The following is a 22,033-nucleotide window of genomic DNA, read 5'->3' as shown; positions in this document are numbered from 1 at the left end:
AGATAAAAAAAAGTGAAGTAACACAATGTAGCAGAAATCTGCAACAAACTCTTCAAATCACTTGAATTAATTATCTAATTAATTCAAGTAATCTTAGTATATTAGAATACTAAAACTAATACATTGTAATTCTATTGAAATACCCGAATAGTATTTAAAAAAAAAGAAAAAGAAAGAAAAGGAAAACATCAACATCTGTTTCTTAATTGAGCAACACTGGAATAATTAATTGCTAACGGTTCATACCATTTTTTTTTTTTTAAGATTTTACTTTTTTTGTAGAGAGAATGAGAGAGAACACAGGCAGGGGCAGTGGGAGCCCGATGCAGGACTTGATCCTAGGACACCTGGGATCCTAACCTGAGCCAAAGGCATCACTTAACCAATGAGCCACTGGCACCCCGATTCCTACCATTGATGACTAGTTCACATTATTATGAATGGCTACCAATTTTTCTTTGCATGTAGAATGGATGTTGCCTGACAGAAAACCCAATTTAAAATATGCAAAATATCAAAAGGATAAAAACTTTACTCAGAGGCCACTGATAACTGCAAGGCCACAATAAGCACCAAAAAAGAAAGGCCTTTAGTAAGTCACAATAAATGTAATGTATGTTCTTTACTTCACTCATAGAATCACTGACTTCTTACTGAAAACCAATTTTACAGAGAATTTTAACAAACCTATTTATTTTTGAAGCCCACAGCTGATGACAGCCTGAAATCAAAATATTTTATAGATGAAGAAACTGAGGTTCAAAAGATGGTTGAGCCAGAAACAAATCCAAATTTTCTAAACTAGGAAGCTTGCATACTTGTACACTGCTGACAGCAGGGGAAGGCAACCCTGACAACAGCCTGCAAAGACCAAAAAAAAAAAAAAAAGCAAACACAATTAAAAAAAAAATAATAATAAAATAAAGCATAGCAGAAGCCTACTACAAGACCCAATGGGATTTCAGAGCACCTACTATTAATACTGAATAATAAAACCTTAAATGACGTAAAATGAACCCTAATTAAGAGAGAAGTCATTTGTTATAGAAATAACCGTATTTAAAATGGTTAAAATAAAAAAGGAGGGAAATGCTAAAACGGGTAAATTTTCGGATACCTAAAAAATATGATGAGAGAAGCAGCCATTCTAGAAACCCGAGCCTCTTCTGGATTTTACGGTACTATTTCGAAAATGTTCATACACCTCCTCACCCATTTTTTAAGAACCGGCAAATTACTGACTTTTTTTTTTTTATACCGACACGCACACATATTTCCCCTTCTATCTGGTTTTAGCTACTAAAAGTTAACGGACCCCCAAAGTCCAGAACATTTTGTTTCTTGGACGTATTTGTCATCACTACTGCAAAAGCTTGGACCTGAACAGAAAATACTGTTGTAGGAATAAATTAAATCAACGTACAAAATGGTGCTTTTAAAGCATTTCCAAAATGACTGGGAGTTCTCCGTTCCCGCAGACTTGACTGAGCTCCTTAAAAGACTAACGATGAGCCAAATTCGCACACTTCCCCTAAGGCATATGGAGCTCTGAAGCCATCGCCTTCCTCCTAAAGAGTAATTATCTTCTCCTAAAAGGCCTGCGCTGCTCACAGCTCCTCGGAAACGTGGGTGAACTTCGAGACAGCCCTGGGATGAAAAGGGAAGAGCCTGGATTTCAGTTTTAGTCCAAAGGCCTGTAACACTTAACTATGTACGATAGACGCTGTCTGTGAGAGGAAAAAGGTCGGAGTAGGAGGAAAGCCCGTTTTCAGTCTAATCTTCACCCCTATGATCCAGGCTCCTCGCCCGCAAGTCTCCAACCCTCACCTGACAGGACGTCAGGTTACTTCTTCCCCACCAATTCTGCCACCTACCCCGCATTAGCGATTAGTCTTACGATTCTGAAGCATCAAAAATCACCCTTGTTCCCTAGAGTTCAGGCCGCCGCCGCTGCCGCCATATTACAGCTTGTGCGGCAAAATGCGTCAGGGAGGGAGGTGTGCGCCCAAGTGAGAGGGCGGGGGCTGGCAGGGGGAGGATCGTTTCCCACGCCTGGGAGGCACGGCTGGAGGCCTTCTCCAGCTGCAACAGCTGCAAAGCGAGAGCCACGGTCCTTGGGGGGCTCGTTCAGGGACCAGGCAGCCCAGACACCTCGAGGCGAAGACGGTTGGCTCCGACGGGCCTAACGCGTCGGCTCCGCCCCTCTCCTCGGGCTCTTCCCGCTCTCGTACCCTGGGAATGCTGCAAAGGACGCTAACGAAACAACACGGGCTTCGCGCCACCTACCTGCTCTTGTTGTCTTCACTTCCCGGGGTCCGGTCCTTTAAAGCGCTTCAAATCTACCGCCGCCAGAAAAGGCGCTAAAGCCCACTAACCGCCTCCCTCCCCCACAACCCAGTCCCGGCGTGGAGGGAAAGCGTCGCGCAGGAAGTACGTCACCGGTTGACCGCAACTCCTGGTATTCTCTTGCTTGCGTCACATAGGCCCTCCCTGGAGTTCTAGGATTTTGATACCTGTTAAATAACTAAGTCATAGGTATAAATGCTTTTGGTGTGAGTTGATTGGGAACGTTTGTAACCGACAAAATGCCATATTCTTCGTGAAATGAAGTGCTTCATCCAATAAACATTTATTCATCCTCTGCCCAGAGTATTGGGAAGGAAGATCTACCATTAAGGAGCTTCCAGTTTAGCTTCCAGTTAACGCTGTGACACACATTTTAAAAAACAGAAACGAACAAAGTGCTAGCTGAGGAAAAGAGGAAATTACCTAAGGTATTGACTCTCTGCTTTAAAATTCTCACAGCGGGACGCCTGAGTGGCTCAGTTGGTTAAGCGGCTGCCTTCGGCTCAGGTCATGATCCCAGCGTCCTGGGATCGAGTCCCACATCAGGCTCCTTGCTCAGCAGGGAGCCTGCTTCTCCCTCTGCCTGCCTCTTTGTCTGCCTGTGCTCGCTCTCTCAGACAAAAAAATAAAAAATAAAATTCTCACAGCAACACCATGATACAGGTTATTAATGCGTATTTTACAGATAAGGAAATCGAGGCTCAGTGGTGAGAAGTGCCTCCTTCCCCCTAAATACACTGTTCCTAAATACCAAAGCAAATCTTTGACTTCAAATCCAGGGGTTTCTAGAGAAAATAGGACATATATTGCGATTTAATTATTTTAAGAGGCAAACAAGTCCCTAGAATGTGTTAGAAATAAATGCCTCTGGTATTTGTAGGGAAGCGGGCTGGCAACAATAGTTGTGGGGACGTGGGGTGAGTTTTAGCGGAACTAGCTAAAGGAACTTAGATTTTGTTATTGTATAGAAAAAAACGGTAAGTTACTGTTATTTAAGTTTTTCACTCGTTTAGGGTAGGTGAATTATCAACAACAGCTGAGCATGTGATATATGTAAGGGTATTGACCAATTTTAGTAGCTGTAAGACTGAGAGGACTATCCCCCTCCATATTCCCCACCACCACCACCCCCCTTTAGGCTTCACTTGTATTGCTGGAGAGTCACAGCACACCAATTCAAATGCTAATCTCACCCAGAAACACCCAAACAGACACACCCATAAATAAATATTTAATCTAGGTAGCCCTTGGCCCAGTCAAGTTGATACAAAATTAAGCATCACAACGGGTGTTGCACAGTTTATTTATCTATTCTACTTTAGATGGATATTTGTTTTGTTTTTGAGTTTTATCTCTTATTGAATAAAGCTTCTGTGAACATTCTTGTATCTGGTATATTAGAGAACATATATTTCACTTATATGTTGGAAATATACCTAGGAATGGAATTGCTAGATTTCAGGATATGGATAGGATCAGTTTTGGTAGATACTGCCAAAGAATTTTCTGAAGTGGTTGTACAATATTCTTATCGCATATGCCTTGGGATTCCAGTATTGGTGAGAGCTCTCATTTGCAAATGAACCTAGCTTGAGCTGACTTAGGTAAAATTGAGAATGAAAACTGTTGCACAGTTTGGTGGCTTTAAAATATCTATAAATTCTCTCATGTAACTTTCTTTTTTTTCCCCCTCTAATGTAACTTTCTTTTAATGAATAGTAAAAGGCAGAGTGACAGTGTGATTTTGGAGACTAGATCATAAAAGGCATTTTAATTTCCTCCTTGCTGTGTCTCTTGGATCACTCACTCAAGGGGAAATCAACTGCCATGTCAAGAAGACACTTAAGCAGACTATGGAGAAGCCCATGTGACAAGAAAAGCTTCTTGGCAAAAGTCAGGAACTGAGTCCTCCTGCCAAAAATCATGTGAATGAGCCATTTGGAAGCAAACCTCCAGTCTTCATTAAGGCTTCAGATAACTATAAGTCCTTGTTGATAATCTGACTTTAATCACATAAGAAATTGTGAGCCAGAACCACTCACTTAAACTACTTCTGAATTTCTGGCCCACAGAAACTGCGGGATGATAAATGTTGTTTTAGGTCACTATGTCTTGGCAAGATTTATTACAATAGCAATGGATAACTAATACAGAGAAGAAAGAATAGATTGAATATCAGGGAACCTGTCTCTTGTCTACTTGATTTATGTGGTTTTTTACTACATTCTCTAGACTGAAGAGGTTACCTCACATTTTAATAGTCTAAGTCCCTGCCAGCTCCAATTATAAAACTCCAGAGAAGTCTTTGATTACCACTGTAGTGACAGACCCAAAATTTATGCTCCCACTTACATAATGAGGGGTGTTGCTGGGAAGTGTCTGACATGCCTACATTTTGTTTTTATGTCCCCTTGCATCTAAGTGAGGATAGGTGAATACTTTCTATCAGTGAAAATTATATATATTACATCCAGGCCAAGATGTTTACAAAGTACTATGTCTTCTCCATGTCCTTTCTTCCTATTTTTGTTAGCTGGATCCAGAGAGTTTTAAGGTCCTGGGAGATTATAAAAGAATTATAGTTTCGTGAATCTCCATATAGAGAAAATTTCCTCCACTGACTAGGGATATCCATGTTGGAATGTGATATGATCAAGATATCAAATTATGTTGATCTCAAAGGGAACCTGCACCCCAGTGTTTATAGCAGCAATGTCCACAATAGCCAAATTGTGGAAAGAGGCAAGATGTGCATTGACAGATGAATGGATATAGAAGATGTGGTATTAAAGAGTGGAATGTCACTCAGTCATCAGAAAGGATGAATACTTACCATTTACATCCACATGGATAGAACCGGAGGATATTATGCTGAGCAAAATAAGTCAATCAGAGAAAGACAGTTGTCATATGATTTCACTCATATATGGAATATAAGAAACAGCACAGAGGACCATAGGGGAAAGGAGGGAAAACTGAATGGAAGTCATCAGAGAGGGAGGAAAAAACCCGAGAGACTCTTAGCTATAGGAAACACACCGAGGGTTGCTGTTGGGGAGGTGGGCGGGAAGATGGGGATATTGGGTGATGGGCATTAAGGAGGGCATGTAACCTGCACAGCACGGGAGTTTATAAGCAACTGACGAATTTTTGAACTCTATGTTTGAAACTGATGATGTACTAAATGTTAGCTAATCGAATTAAAAGAAAAAAGAAATCAAATTATGTTGGTTAAACCACTGACATTTGGCTTTATTTATCACAAAAGATAGGATTATCCATCTAGTAGGCCATGGGCCTGAAGTACTAGATTTGGTCCAACCTAGATTAGGTCATTTTAGTCTTTATAGTATAAAGAGTGGAGTCTGATACCAAAAGAGAGGAAGTTGGTGGGCTGGGCTATTACAATTAACTTACCATTATTTTATTATTTTTAGAGATTTATTTATTTAATTTTCAGAGAGATAGTGTGGTTGGGGGAAGGGACAGAGGGAGAGGAAGAGATACAATCTTGAGCAGATTCCCTTCTGAGGGTCGAGCCTTATGTGGGGCTCAATTTCTGGACACCAAGATCATGACCTGAGCCAAAATCAAAAGTCAGACACTTAACCAGCTGAGCCACCCAGGTGCCCCAATTTATTTTTTTAAACATTTTAGTTTTAAGTAATGTCTATACCCAACATGGGGCTTGAACTCTGAGATCAAGAGTCATAGTCTCAGTGCATCTGGGTGGCTCAATGTGGCTGGGCATCTGCCTTCGGCTCAGGTCATGATCCTGGGGTCCTTGGATGGAGACCAGCGTCAGGCTCCCTGCTAAGCCTGCTTTTCCCTTTCCCTCTCCCTCTCCCTCTCCCTCTCCCTCTGCCTCTTCCCCTGCTTGGGTGCTCTCTCCCTGTCTCTCTGTTTCAAATAAATAAAATCTTAAAATAAAAAGAGTCACAATCTCCATGGATTGAGCCCACCCCAACTTACCGTTTTTTAGAAGAATGAAAAATTTTCTTTCTACCCACAGAAAAATGACAAAGTAGGGCACCTGGGTGGCTCAGTCATTAAGCTTCTGCCTTAGGCTTGGTCGTGATCCCAGGGTCCTGGGATCGAGTTCCATGTAGGTCTCCCTGCTCAGCAGGGAGCCTGCTACTCCCTCTCCTACTCCTCCTGCTTGTGTTCCCTTTCTGGCTGCCTCTCTCTGTCAAATAAATAAATAAAATCTTTTTTTTTTAAGATTTTTAAAATTTATTTGACAGATAGGGATCACAAGTAGGCAGAGAGAAGGGGAAGCAGGCTTCCTGCTGAGCAGAGAGCCCGATGCGGGGCTCTATCACAGGACCCTGATATCATGACCTGAGCTGAAGGCAGAGGCTTAACCCACTGAGCCATCCAGGTGCCCCAAATAAATAAAATCTTAAAAAGAAAAATGACAAGTTATTGTTTATTTTCTTCTATATCACCAATCATATCATAAAAAAAGTCAAACTTTTCAAAAACACATGCTTGTTGTCACATATATTTACAATAATATGAGATATTGTAAAATTTTGAAAATTCCATAGAGGTTTAAAAATAATTCCCCCTAACCTTTTCCAATTCCTTTCCCTTGAGATATCCATTAATATTCTTTTCTATTCCTGTACTAACCTTTAAAACTTTCTCTCCCTTCCTTCAACAAAAATGAGATCCCATCAAACATATTACTTCTCAATTGCTTTTGTTTGCAAAAAAAAATATTACGAGCATTTTTTGATATCTATATACCATTCCATAATATGGATATACTACAATATATCCAGATATTCTTCTTTTGGACATTTCGGTTGTTTCAAGTTTTGGTTAATACAAAAAATACTGTAATAAACATCTTTTACATATATCTTTATATATTGATGCTTATAAATCTTTAGGAAAGATAGCCAGAAATGAGATAAATGCATCTCAGGATCTGTACACTTTTCAATGTGATGTATAGTACCAGATTAGTATCCTGAAAGGTTGAAGCACTTTAAGGTTGTATAAAAGTGGCTCTTTCCTTCTTGGAGGTTGTTTCCAATTTTTTTAGTTTTTGCCAATTTAATGGGTGAAAGAATGGTATCATCTTATTTTCTAATTTCCAGACTGCCAGTGAGGTTGCCCTTTTTTAAAAAATTGAATACCTTTTTAAAAAAAATTTAAAAAAGATTTTATTTATTTATTTGACAGAGATCACAAGTAGGCAGAGAAGCAGGCAGAGAGCAAGGAGGAAGCAGGCTCCCCACGGAGCAGAGAGCCCGATGCGGGGCTCGATCCCAGGACCCTGGGATCATGACCTGAGCCAAAGGCAGAGGCTTTAACCCACTGAGCCACCCAGGTACCCCCCAAAATTGAATACCTTTTTAAAAAATTGTAGTAAAGCACAATCTTAGCCATTTAAAAAAATATTTATTTATTTATTTATTTATTTGAGAGAGAGCAAGCACAGCGGTGGGGGGGCATGAAGAGCAGAGGAAGAAGCAGACTTCCCTCTGAGTGGGGAGCCTGATGTGGGCTGGGACTCCAGGATCATGACCTTAGCTGGAGGCAGAGGCTTAACCTACTGAGCCACCCAGGTGTCCCAATCTTAGCCATTTTTATGTGTATTGTTCAGTAGTGTTAAGTATGTTCACATTGTGCAACCAATCTTCAGAACCTTTTTTCTTGCAAAACTGTAGCTTTATACTCACTGAACAACTCCCCATTACCCTTTCTTGGCATCCCTTAGCAACCGCTCTTCTACTTTTTGTTTCTATGGATTTGACTACTCTAGGTACTTCATAAAAATGGAATCGTACAATATTTGTTCTTTTGTGTCTGGCTTATTTAATTGAACCTAGGGTCTTCAAGATTCATCCATGTTGTAGCCTGTGTCAGAATTTCCTTTCTTTTTAAGGCTGAATAAAATTCCACTATAAGTATATATGACATTTTCTTTTCTTTTTTTTTTTTTTTAAGATTTTACTTATTTGACAGACAGAGATCACAAGCAGGCAGAGAGGCAGGCAGAGAGAGAGAGAGAGAGAGGGCAGGCTCTTCGCTGAGCAGAGAGCCCGATGCGGGGCTCGATCTCAGGACCCTGAGATCATGACCTGAGCCGAAGGCAGAGGCTTTAACCCACTGAGCCACCCAGGCGCCCCTATATGACATTTTCTTTATCCATTTATCTGTCAATGGACACTTGGATTGCTTCTACACTTTGGCTCTTATAAATAATGCTGCTAAGAACATTGCTGTATAAATATTTGCTCAAGTTTCTGCTTTTAATTCTTTTGAGTATTCAGAAATAAAATTACTAGATTACATGATAATTCTGTTTAATTTTTTGAGGAAACACCATACTGTTTTTCTCACAGCAGTTGCACCATTTTACATTCCCACCAGTAATACAGAAGAGTTCCAGTTTCTCCATGTCCTTGCCAACACTTGTTATTTTCTGATTTTTTGATAATAGCTGTCCTATTGGGTGTGAAGTGGTCTTTCATTGCACTTTGATTTGCATTTCCATATTGATAAATGCTGTTGAACATTTTTTCATGTGCCTGTGACCATGGGAGAAATGTTTGTTGAAGTCCTTTGCCCATTGAAAAAAGTTTTTGTTACTGATTTGTATGAATTTTTCATATATTCTGGATATTAATCTCTTATCCGATATATCATTTGCAAATATTTTCTCCCATTCTGTTGGTTGCCTTTTCACTCTGTTGACAGTGTTCTTTGATGAATGAAAGTTTTGAATTTTGATGAAGTCAGGGATGCCTGGGTGGCTCAGTTGGTGAAGTGTCTGTCTTTGGCTCAGATCATAATCCCAGGGTCCTGGGATGGAGTCCCACATCAGGCTTCTTGTTCAGCAGGGAGTTTGCTTTTCCGTTTGCCTGCTGCTCGCCCTGCTTGTGCTCTCTTTCTCTCTCTCTGGCAAATAAATAAATAAAATATTTAAACAAATTTTTTTGATGAAATCCAATTTACTTAGTTTTTTCTCTTCTTGCCAGTGCTGTTGGTGTTATATGCAACAAACACAATTTTACTGGCAGAATTACTCCAGAAGAAAAAGCATTCAAGTTAATTTGTGAGGGGAAAAAACAGTCTCTGATGTTGGAGAAATTGGTCTAATGTTCATTGTTTTTTTTTTTTTTTAAAGATTTTATTTATTTATTTGACAGAGAGATCACAAGCAGGCAGAGAGGCAGGCAGAGAGAGAGGAGGAAGCAGGCTCCCCTAGAGAGCAGAGAGCCCGATGCGGGGCTCGATCCCAGGACTCTGAGGTCATGACCTGAGCCGAAGGCAGCGGCTTAACCCACTGAGCCACCCAGGCACCCCGGTCTAATGTTCATTGTTAAGACTAAATATTATTTCAAGCTAATCTGACAGGGCTTAAAGCATATTATCCTCCTGTTGGACATAAGCAATCTCACAGAACATTGACATTAGACAAGGTTACTGTGCCACACAAAATACCAAGGATTCCCCTCTCATTAAATGAGTGAATGCTACTTGTTTACCAGTTTCAGCTTTATCCCCACGTGTCTGCTTTTCTATCCAACTACCTAACATCTATAGTTAGATGTATTAGATGCCCAATCATAGAATTGCCCTGCTTCCTTAGAGCACCCAAGATAGAGCAAACTTTTCCTCTTTAGACCTTCCCCCAAATTAACCAGCCAAACCCCAAATCCTATGAAGTTTCTTTCTAAGACTCTTACTGTGCAGCTAAATGATTCCCTGCAGTGTGCATTTCCCTTAGCTCCAACAAGTAATAAATCTCATCTTCAGGTTTCTTGTGATTTTTGGCTAAAGGGTATTGACACTTACTAGGAGGAAATTAAGAGCCACACTTTGTTAACCACTTTTTAACGCTTGTAAAAGATGCTTCTCCATGATTTAAGTCATTAGCCAGAATAAAATTTTATAGCTATGGACTTAAATTATTATTACCTTAATTTTGTACTTAGGTGTGATTTATATATAAATATGTATCTTATGAATGCACTAGACTGCAAGTAAAGAAAAAAGTTACTAACAGTGACTAAACAAAAAGGGTTTCCTTTCTTTACCTAAACAAGATTCCAAAGGAAGGCAAGCTTCTGGTATTTGTTTCTTAGGCCAGTCTCCTTACAATTCTGCAAACTGGTGAGAAGGAAATGAACAGGTCCCAACAGTGAAGAAACTGTCCTGACACTATCATTTAGGCCTTATTGTTGCCGGAGCTGGTCTGGTGGCCTTATTGTTGCCGGAGCTCATAGCTCAGTGTCGGTATTCTGGTGAACAATTGCAGAGAACACCAACATGAGACAAGGCCACTGTCTGACATGATGGAACAAGACAAGGCCATTCCATAATCATACAGAGGTGAGACCAAAATAAAAACATTGTCCAAAGCACAAAAAATGACTTAACATCTACCTATCCTGGCTATTTTGAGTGACTGCTCCTTCTTTGTCAAATACAGCTGTAACCTCACTTCATTCCTCCTGCCCTACAGACAAAGTTTATTAAGATACCCAATAATGGAATTATCTCTGCTTCCTCCACAGCATTCAGTCAAGAGAGAAAAGCCCTGTTAACCTCCCCCAAATCACTTAACACAGGGCTTAATGCCATAGTGAGTTCTTTCTAACACCTTTTTTTTTTTTAAAGATTTTATTTATTTATTTGACAGAGAGAGCGAGATCACAAGTACACAGAGAGGCAGGCAGAGAGGCAGGCAGAGAGAGAGGGGGAAGCAGGCTCCCCGCTGAGCAGAGAGCCCGACACGGGGCTCGATCTCAGGACCCTGAGATCATGACCTGAGCCGAAGGCAGAGGCTTTAACCCACTGAGCCACCCAGGCGCCCCTTTCTAACACCTTCTTAATTTGACATTCCTTGGGGTGTGTTCTGCTTCATTGCAACTGACCAGCAACCCCAACTTTAACTATGGGTCTCTAACTGTAGGGTATTGACACAGGTTATGCCCAGTTTTATCCTTGTGCTTTTTCTAATGTTTGTTCTGAAACTCTATCTATTCTGTGCATTAAGGGTAACCTCAATCTTCAACTTTGTTATCAGCTGGTCTGCTTCCAAGCAGTCTAAATCAGTGCTACTCAAAGTGTGCTCGCCATTAGTGGTTGTCTATGGTGTTGGAGGTGGGAGATGGAAAGTGACTGCTTTTGGTTAGCTGGTTTCTTTTTGGACTTGTAAAAATGTTCTAAAATGAGTTGTGGTGATGCTCCACAACGCTAAATTAGGAAAAGCATTGAATTATACACTGGAAATGCATAAATTGCTTGGTGTGTAAATTATTTCTCAATAAAGCTGTTAAAAAAAAAAGTATGGTTCCAAAGACTGGCCTCACCATGACACAAGGGCAGAAATTGAGAGTAAGAATTTGCTCTTATAGCCATTTGACAGTTATTTCATGTATGTCGAATATTGTAAGAAACAAAAATCCACGTGTTTTTTTCCGTTTACCGCTTCAAATTTCATTTTCTAAATATTCATTTCTTATTACATATTATTTAAAAATCAGTCTTCCATGGCCTGGGAGAAAACCTCAGATGGTTGAGAAACACTGACCTAAAGTAACTTGAACAGTTTAAAAGGTGTTGTCGCAGAGTCTCTCAATGTGGAACTACCATGCCCAGAATTCCCGGCGAATGCGTAGGCCACGTCCGTTCCGCTGGCCTCGCCGCTACGTCCCCTGGGGCATGTAGTACTTGCCTTCCGCTGAGCATGCCGTGCTGTCCTGGCATTTTTTTCCTGTTTCGGGGACTGGATCGTCAGAGGAGAGGTGATGTCTCCCGAGGAAAGGCTGCAAACTATGTAATATCGGGGGACGGGAGGGAGCGACACAACCGAGCCTGTTACATCACTTCTTGGGGACCAGAAATAGCCTTGACTTATGAGCCATCGTGACGAGCCTTCCCCGGAGTCCTCCAGAAATGTTGGGAGATTGTTGAGGGAAGAGCTTAATCTGCAAGTCCCGGCCGGTAGCGGCTGCAGGTTTTCTTCCTCCCAGCACGATTTCTGTCCGAGATGCAGGGTATTGGATTTTTCCAGTGCTTGGAGGGGGGCAGGCGTGAGCCCACTCCTAATGAGGACGGGGGAGATCACTTTCATTGGTACAGGACTTACTGTGCGCCCCGCGTGGAGAATGCTTGTCATTTACACCGGGTGTCACTGTTGACCCTGCACTGATAGTCCCAAGGCCTCTCCTTTAGTTAAATTACTTCCCCAAGGTCATTTATCTGGGGGTAGAACTGGAGACTTAACACGTTGGTATTCTAGCCATTGAGCTGGTTCCATTCTCTGTTGTAGGCAGACAGGAGAATCTTGAGGATACCCTTGCTGTGTACCGGGTTTTTGTGTACGTGTGTACCCAGGTTGGCTTAGGTCAGCATGCTTACTGATAGACACAAAGTACCAATACGGTCTTGTTTTTGTTTGTTTGTTTTGTTTTTGTTTTTCTTGTGGACAGCCTAGCATAGCCATAGAGAGGAATCTCAGCCAATCTTTCAGTGTTGGTTTTGTTGATCTAAGGAGGTGTTCCAAGTTGAAAGAGTTGAAATAACTGGGTGACTATCTCAGCTCCACAAGCGCTAGAATAGTTTTTTACCCTTTTTGAAAATAGCTTCTATCTGTAAAATGCAAATGATAATATCTACCTGATAGGTTAGTTGAGAGAATTTAATGGGATAGCATATTTTAGAAATCCTTTGTGAAATACTGCAGAACTGTTAGATGCTAAGATTTTAGTCCAGCTTTTCTCTTGTTTCTCAATTAGAAATATAAACATTTATAATATATATTTAAAACAAATAGTCCTTTTTCATAATTATCTTCTTATATTGCTTCATCATGTCTTGATACATTAATTGATTTCTTTGTATTTCCTGATTGGAGCTTTAATCTTCTTACTTCCTGGTTTAAACTGATCTAAGGTCAGTAGTGACCAAACCATTAGGTTCTTTTAGAGTACCAGAAGAAAGGAGCAAGAAATTATCCTTAAAGTAAATAAACCAGAAACTCTTTCTGAAAAAAAAAAAAAAAATTTTTTTTTAAATTTTATTTATTTAACAGAAAGAGAGTGCACGCATGCAAATGGAGGGAGAAATGGGGAGAGAGAGGGGGAAAGAATCTCAGGCAGACTGGGTGCTAAGGGCAGAGCCCAGTGCTGGGAGGGATCCCACTCTGAGATCATGACCTGAGGAGAAACTAAGAGTTGGTCCCTTAACCGACTGAGTCACCCAGGTGCCCCTAAAAAGATTTATTTATTTATTCATTTATTTTTGTAAAAAGTTTTTTTCATTTATTTGAGGTAGAGCAAGCGAGCATGTGAGTTGGGGGGTAGAGGGAGAGGGAGAAGTGGACTCTCTACTGAGCTGGGAGGCAGATGCAGGACTTCATCCCAGTACCCTGTAATCATGACTCAAGCCGAAGGCAGATGCTTAACTGACTGAGCCACCTGAAAAAAATAAAAATTTTTTCAAAAAGTGTATGGCTCTGAATTAATGGCTGTTCCTTGTAAAAATGTTAAAGGTGATTATTTATTGCAAATAGTCTGACTTATTTGTTTAAAAAGATGTTTCTGAGTATAGGATTTTTTCCCCTTCTGCTTTTATGTTCAAATTTGAAAACTATATATATCTCTCTATATAGGTCTATATAGAGAGATATATATAGTTGTATCTCTCTCTCTATATATATATTAGATTTAACAAATATTTTTTTAAATGGAGTGCGGAAAGAAGTCCCTTTTCATGGACACTTAGTTTTGGACCAAATCCTGCTGTTTGCTTCAGACTAGAACAAAGCCCTAGTTAAAGCAGAAAAAGCTTATGACTTTAATTTGAATTTTGGAACTAGTTTGGTATTAATAATACTAGCATAACCATGTTAAACCAATCCTTTTACAGAAACTGCATGTTGGAATGGCACTTGGAGTTGTCATAATGGAAGCAAAATACATGAAGGAAAAATAGTTACCTTCTAATCAGCATATTGCACCTGACTACTAGTCGCAGATGGTTTTCATTACCTAAGAAAATTTGTGATGTAAATGAAAAATTACCTTTCTTTTAGACTGGTTGTTTGTAAATATGCTTCGTCTAAGAGCAATTTGTCCGTTCTCTCGGAGAGTGTTTCAATTTCGAACCTGCAGTTGTAAACCACTAATTAGCCAGATGATTACATGTACAGATGAAGAGCAAGTATTTGATCTTATTGGAAAAAACAAAGCCATACTTTCAGAAAAGCAAGTGGAATGTGCATTGAATATACTTTGGCAGTTTCAAAACCAGAAGACCAGCTTTTTAAAAAATGCTGAATGTATCAGAGACCATCCCCAATTTCTTACTCTTCATAATTTAGCTACAAGTGAAATGGAATTCATGAATGATGATACACTAGTGGATATGTTGTACATCACACAACAGTAAGTAATGTGCTTTTAGATTTTATAGAAATCATTGTAGTTTATATTTTAATTTTCTAAAAATCTCTTTAAAATGAAAACAATGCTTTTTTTCTATAGATAGTTTTCCTGATCATCTAATATTTTTAAGATGTTTAGAAGATATTCTTTGATTTTATATGTATATGTATATCAAATATCCTGTTGTGCAACCTAAATATATACAATTTTTACTTGTTAATCATCATTCAGGAAAGTTGGGAAAACATTAACAACAACAAAAGATTTTACATTGTTTGCAAGGGAATCCAGCCTTTAGAAGAACTGGATTTTCTAAATAAAGTATTTGGCAGATGTGTAAGAGAAAAATAACACACAAAAGTTTCAATAAGTCTGTTTCTTAGCCTTATTCATGGAAAAACAGCAGTTTTCTCATATAATTATCCAACCTGTATATCAGTATACATTTGTTTTCTCAGTGGTCATGTTAACTTGGAAAATGATGAATAAGACAAAATTAAACAAGTCTTTTTTTGCAGGACTTTTCAGAGCCTTTAGTATATTAATATATATTATAAATACATTATATTTTAAATAAGGTCAGTTTCCAGACTTACTTAACCATAAAACATTGTGTTAAATACCTCATAAGACTCGTGTCTATTAGGCAGATGGAGAAATGTCGCTTGGTGATGATTTGTCTAAAAACTATATTTCTACATTTCCCTCCTAGGTCATATTTTAATAATGGAAGGATTTCAAAAATAGAATATATTTTTTGTTTTTGAGTTTTAGAAACAATATGTAGTTTAGTTTTGCTTAATGACTTAACCTGAAAGTCCTTGATTTTTAAGAGACAAACTTATATAACCTTAACATTATAAAGATATTGGAAAAAAAAAAGATTTTTTATACCTACAAAACACAGTGTATGTGATTTAGTTATATAGAAATTATTCATTGTTAATGAAGATATACTGGAAGAAGGACTCTTATATGCTGTGGTGGTATAATATATATCAAAAACTATAAAAATATCCTGGATCCAATAATTTTGCTTCTAGGATTTATCCTAAGAGAGTAATCTGAGATACATGTAAAGGTTATTGTACATTGATACTCACCTCATCATTATTTATAATATTGAAAAATGAAAATTCTAAAAGTAGTTGTGTGTTTAAATGATATATTCACATAAGAGAATAGCATACAATGTTTAAAAATTGTGTGAACAATATGTCATGGGCAAATGTCCATAATATGTTAACTTATTGAAAAGGCAGGATATAAAAGTGTAAAAGAAATATGTGTATTTCATATGTGTGTAAGAAAGATAACTGGAATGAAATGCTCCAAATTAATGATGGTGGCTATTAATGAGTACAGCCCTATAAATGATTTTTAGTACCCTATTCACGTTTTTCTTTATTTTATGAACTCTCTCCTATAAAAATATTTTTTCAAACAGCAAATTAATATATACATTATATATACTTTTAACATAATATGTATCATTAAACATTTTCATTGTTCAGTGGAAGGCATTGAACAGACAAAAGAATGAGAGAGGCATGGGATAAAATGTAGATGTTTATTATATTGTATCAATGAAACAAAATATTGAAATGGGAGTGAACCATAAATAAGGACTGCATAAGAGTACAATAACTTGAGGTTCACTTTTGCGTTCTTACTTGCATAATTGTTTTAAATAATTTAAAAGTGTTTATGTATGGAAAATGATTTTCTCTTGATTTTATCGAGGTGTGCTACTGAGGCCCATGACCTGGTTGCAGCGCTAGTTACAGAAGCATGGAGAAGACTGGAAAGGCAAGTACTCTAGTTCATCATTTTAGATGACAGTTATCCTATTCAAGGTTAGCTCAGTAAAATCTTATAGATAAAGAATGGGATGCTGCTGCCTACCTGTTAAGCTTCACTGAAAAAAAAAAGTAAACCCATTTAGGTTGAGGATTTTTTGGTTGTATAAAGGAAAATAAGGAATGTGTATTTTCCTAAAGAGAGAAAGAAAATGCGAATATTTGCTCATTAAGAGTGGGAACTGGGGGGTTAAGGGGGTAGGAGAAGAGTAAATGAAACAAGATGGGGTTGGGAGGGAGACGAACCATAAGTGACTCTTAATCTCACAAAACAAACTGAGGGTTGATGGGGGGAGGGGGGTGGGGGGGGGGGGGGTGGGGTTATGGACATTGGGGAGGGTATGTGCTATGGTGAGTGCTGTGAAGTGTGTAAACCTGGCGATTCACAGACCTGTACCCCTGGGGATAAAAATATATTATATGTTTATAAAAAAATAAAATAAAAAAAAAAAGAGTGGGAACAATGTGCTTTTCCACATATATAATTAATCAAAATATAAGTAAGGTGTAGTAACAGCTATTTGGCTTTTTGAATCTTCTTTTCTGGAAGATTCTGCTTCAGAAAAAAAGATTCAAGGTGCTTGGCTGACTTAATTGGTAGAGCATGAGATTCTTGATCTTGGCATTGTGAGTTTGAGCCTAGATTGGGAGTAGAGTTCACTTAAAAAAAAAGGGGGGGGGGCGGCGCCTGGGTGGCTCAGTGGGTTAAGCCTCTGCCTTCGACTCAGGTCATGGTCTCAGGGTACTGGGATCGAGCCCCGCATCAGGGTCTCTGCTCAGTGGGGAGCCTGCTTCCTCCTCTCTCTCTGTCTGCCTCTTTGCCTACTTGTGATCTCTGTCTGTCAAATAAATAAACAAAATCTTAAAAAAAAAAGAAAAAAAGAAAAAAAATGAAAAGATTCTCTGAGTGATAAGCAAGAAAAGACACCAGTTTACTAGAAAGGAAAACTATTTAACATTGTTTAGCAGCATTTGCAGGTGTTTATTTATCACTTTTTCTTTATGGAGAGACAATGGACGTGACTCATAGGTGACTTAGAAATTTTCAAGTCTGCTGCTGTGAATATGATCAGATCTCTTTCCTGTACATAGCTATATCTGTAGCATGTTGCCATAATCAGTAATGAACTAGAAAATGTAAAATTTGTCCAGGGTGTTCTTATGAGTATAGAGAAGTCTATTCTATACAAAACTTTCTTATTTATACTATATAAGAATATGTGAGAAACTCCGTTTATTAAAAAAAAAAAAAGGAGATAATAACAGACCTTATCTTGGAAAATGTTTAGCTATTTCTGAAAATTTTGCATAGCCTAATCCCTTTTTAACATAGGGATTCAGCATAGCCTATATCCATTATTAGTGGAGTATAACAAATGTTAGTGAAAAAAGGGAAAATCAAAGTGGGAAAGAGAAAGGAGGATTTAAAAAACACAGAAAAGAGAGATGGTTCAAGGTGGTGGCACAGAAAGACCCTACTCACTCTACCAAGGACACACCAAATCTCCAGATACCTAGGGAACAACTCTCTCAGAAAGGACCTGAGGACTGGCTGAACAACTCTTCCACAACAAATGATCCAAGGCCACCTTGAGATAGGTAGGAGAAGTGGAGCCATGTTCTCACCAAGAACCCCACTCCCTACTCAGTGATTCGAAAGAGGGAGGGATCTATCCCTGAGGAGTGAGGGATTTGTGCCACACATCAGGAATCCCAACTCTTGGGACCTGTACCACAGAGATGAGCTCTCAAATGTATGGCTTTGAAAACCAATGGGGCTTACATCAAGGAGACCCAAGGGTTGTGGGGACTCTGCTCTGAAAGTGCTCACACACAGACTTACTTGTCCTGGGACCTAGCATAAGAGTAGCAGTTTGGAAATGCCTCTCCCATATGTGATGGATTCACTGGGTAAGCTTTAAGTGCCTGCTAGAAGGACAGGGGTCTATTGGAATTCTCTCTGTGTCTAGAGGCCCTGGTGGGCACCATTTCTCTACTCTTGTACCTTGCTAGCACCAGAACTGGCATGTGCTATTTTTGCAATCTTCCTCTACCTTATAAAAGCTGTTTGCCTTGTCTTTTGTTCTTCTGTGACTCTGCCCCACCAAACCTATTGGACCAACTTGCCCTGACTCAGGGCTCCCCGTATCCCCACACTGCTAAAGCTGGTAGGCAGCTTTGTCTTGGCCTGGTGCTCCTCCTTGGCCCTGCCAAGGCTGGCAAGTATGGCAGTCCATAGAGGGAAGACCCTTTAAACACCTGCCTCTAGTGTCCAGGCAGGCTTATGTTTCTGGGACCTATGGGACTGAACAAATCAGAGAGTTCTTGGCAGGCATTATAATACCCACAAAGCACTACACATATAAGCAGACTGTAGTGTCCCAGTCTTCCTGTGACCACTCCTTCAAGACTGAAGAGATAGGTATGTTGCCTAATACATAGGAACAGACACCAAAAGTCAAAGAAAAATGAGAAAACAAAGGAATATGTTCTAAATGAAAGAAGATAAAACCCCTGAAAAAACCTTAATGAAACACAGGTAAGTAACTTACCTGATAAAGAGTTCAAGATAATGGTCTTAAAGATGCTCACTGATCTCAGGAGAAGCATGGATAAACATAAAACTTTAAGAAACAGATGGAAAATATAAGAAAATACAAACAGAAGTCATGGAACTGAAGAATATAATAACTAAACTGAAAGACATACAACAGAGGTTCAACAGCAGACTAGATGAACCAGAAGAAAGGATTAGTGACTGAGACCAGGGGAGTGGAACTCACTTAAACAGCAGCAAGAAAAAAAAAAGTGGAATTAGCTTATGGGGGCCATGGGACAACATCATGGGAAATAATGTTCTCATCGTAGGTGTCCCAGAAAGAGAGGAGAGAGGGATAGAAAACTTATTTGAAGAAATAATAGCTGAAAACTTCACTAACTGGGGAAGGAAACAGACATTTAGATCTAGGAGTCCCAAAGAGTTCCAAATAAGGTGAACCCAAAGAGATTCACACCAAGACACATTATAATTAAAACATCAAAAGTTAGAGAATCTTAAAAGCAGCAAGAGAAAAACAGCTTGTTTTGTACAAGGGACCCTCCCGCATCCCCCCCCCCCCCAGCCCAAGATTCTTATCAGGTTTTTCAGCGGAAACTTTGCAGGTCAGAGGGAAGTCATGTGATATATTCAAAGTGCTGAAAGCAAAAAAACTTCTAACCAAGACTATACCTGAGAAGGTTATCATTCACAATTGAAGGAGAGAAAGTTTTCCAGACAAACAAAAACTGAACAAGTTCACCACTACTCAACTAGACTTATAAGACATTAAAGGTACTTCAAGTTGAAAAGAAAGGCCAATTGGTAACAAGAAACATATGAAAGTAAAGAACTACAGCCAGAAAACAGATAACAAAATGACAATGAGTAGATACCCATCTATAATTATTTTAAACATAAATGGACTGATGCTCTGTGGCCTCAGCATGGTTGCTTTAGGTGTCCTGAACTGCATGGCAGTGTGGTGGCTCTGGTGGGCAGCCAGTAACAACTCCATTGAAGTGCCAGTTTGGGGAGAACTGGGGGACTGGAGGCTGGGCTGAATCCTCACCAGACTCTCTTTCTCCACCCAGGCAGAGCCTGGCTGCCAACCCCTCTGGCTATAGGCCCCTTGAGTTCCCAAATTGGTCCTAGAAAGATGGCTGCCCTGCACTTCCAGTGAAAGACTAGCTTCGAAGAAAAGCCCAAAGGGAGAAGTTTGCAAGATGAATTGTACTGCTGTCAGGGGAAATGGATGCTAGATTGCAGGCATGGCAGCTTAAGCCGTAGGAGAAGTTGCGGAAAGAAGAAAAAGAAAAAATGCCGTTAAACCTGAAGGGGCTCTACTGCAGAACCTACTACTAGGTCAATAAAGAGCAATTCTGATCTCTCTTCCCCAGCCTCTCTGCCTTTCTTTTCCATCAATTACGTGCCTCATCCTAGCCAGAAAAGAACCTTCATGTTCCCCATCTGTCTTCAGAGCACAAGATCACCACCTAGAGGGGTTGTCTCAGTGCCTTCATCCCTGGCTCCATTCCAGTTCAGCAGAATCTTGCTTTTGGGTACCTACCCCTTTTGCAGGCCATAAGGCTGCGCAACTATGAACACTACTAGCTGCTCTGTGAACATGAAGAAGGGGAAGCAGTTTTCCTCGTTTTAGCTAAGGACTTAAGCCTTTAATAGCTCATATATAGCTCAGGACACATATGGTTATTCATTTAATAATGTTTTGATGAAAAGAGCAAACCCCCACCCCCCAAAAATGGACTAAATTCTTCAATCAAAAGATACAGAGTGGCTGAATGGATTTAAAAAAAAAAAAAGCAAGATCCATCTATATGCTGCCTATAAGAGGCTCCCCTCAGATGTATTGACACAGTTTAAAAGTGAAGAAATGGAAAAAGTTGTTTCATGCAAATGGAAACCAAAAGTAAGCTGGGGTAGCTATTCTTACATCAGACAAAGTAGACTTAAAATAGACTGTAATAAAAGAAAAAGATGGGCATCACATAATGATAAAGGGCTCAATCTAGCAAGAAGATACAACATTTGTAAATATTTATGCACCCAACATAGGGGCACCTAGAAGTATAAAGCAATATTAACAGACCTAAAGAGAGAAATTGACAGCAACCTAATGATAATAAGGGCCTTTAATATCCCACTTACATCAATGCATACAAAAATAATAAGGAAACATCAGCCTTAAAACACATCAGACCAGATGAATTTAGGTATATGCGGAACATTCTACCAAAAAGCAGCAGAATACACATTCCTCTCAAGTGGAACATTCTCCAGGATTAATAATATGTTTGGCTACAAAGCAAGTCTCAAGAAATTTTGGAAGATTGAAACCCTATCAAGCATCTTTTAAGACCACGGTGATATGACAGTGGAAATCAATCACCAAAAAAACCTGGAAAAATTACAAATATGTAGATATTTAACAACATGCCACCAGACAACCAATGGATCAATTAAGAAATTGGAGGAGAGGGGTGCCTGGGTGGCTCAGTGGGTTAGGGCCTCTGCCTTTGGCTCAGATCATGATCTCAGGGTCCTGGGATTGAGCCCTGCATCAGGCTCTCTGCTCAGCGGGGAGCCTGCTTCCTCCCCTCTCTCTGCCTGCCTCTCTGCCTACTTGTGATCTCTGTCAAATAAATCAATAAAATCTTAAAAAAAAAAAGAAATTGAAGGAGAAATAAAAAAATACCTTGATAAATGAAAATGAAAATATAGCTTTCCAAAATCTGCAGCAAAAGCATTTCTAACAGGGAAGTTTGTAGTGATAGAGACCTACTTCAGGAAACAAGTAAAATCTGAAATAATCCAACTTTATACCTAAAGGAACTAGAAAACAAAGAGCAAAGGAAGCC

The 22,033-nt window shown here is 39.3% G+C and overlaps 2 protein-coding genes and 1 pseudogene across 6 annotated transcripts in view; 2 read left to right on the top strand and 1 right to left on the bottom strand.

Annotated features, from left to right (window-relative positions):
• LOC111142173 (peptidylprolyl isomerase G) overlaps nt 1–2,422 on the bottom strand; it is a 55,060-nt gene extending 52,638 nt beyond the window's left edge. Inside the window, exons 1-2 of one of the 3 annotated variants that reach the window (XM_022495187.1) lie at nt 2,287–2,397; nt 1,424–1,647 (exon numbers count right to left, since the gene is read on the bottom strand). The gene's annotated coding sequence lies outside the window, so the exon portion shown is untranslated. Of the gene's footprint in view, nt 1–1,423; nt 1,648–1,874; nt 1,986–2,286 lie in introns of those variants that run through there. The other 2 variants (XM_022495180.1, XM_022495195.1) reach the window with 2 other exon arrangements.
• A 9,621-nt stretch (nt 2,423–12,043) lies between these two features.
• LOC111142241 (FAST kinase domains 1) overlaps nt 12,044–22,033 on the top strand; it is a 47,987-nt gene continuing 37,997 nt past the window's right edge. For 2 of the 3 annotated variants that reach the window (XM_022495300.1, XM_022495295.1), the window contains exon 1: nt 14,390–14,759. In XM_022495300.1, the coding sequence (XP_022351008.1) occupies nt 14,425–14,759 (335 nt within the window). In that variant the 5' untranslated portion in view covers nt 14,390–14,424. Of the gene's footprint in view, nt 12,117–14,241; nt 14,760–16,502; nt 16,569–22,033 lie in introns of those variants that run through there. The other variant, XM_022495288.1, reaches the window with a different exon arrangement.
• On the top strand, nt 20,102–20,527 carry LOC111142950 (annotated as a pseudogene).

Source organism: Enhydra lutris, unplaced genomic scaffold (genome assembly GCF_002288905.1).
Source record: "Enhydra lutris kenyoni isolate GAN:26980312 unplaced genomic scaffold, ASM228890v2 scaffoldscaffold1, whole genome shotgun sequence".
Lineage (NCBI taxonomy): Eukaryota > Metazoa > Chordata > Mammalia > Carnivora > Mustelidae > Enhydra > Enhydra lutris.
This window is presented reverse-complemented; position numbering and strand designations above follow the sequence as displayed.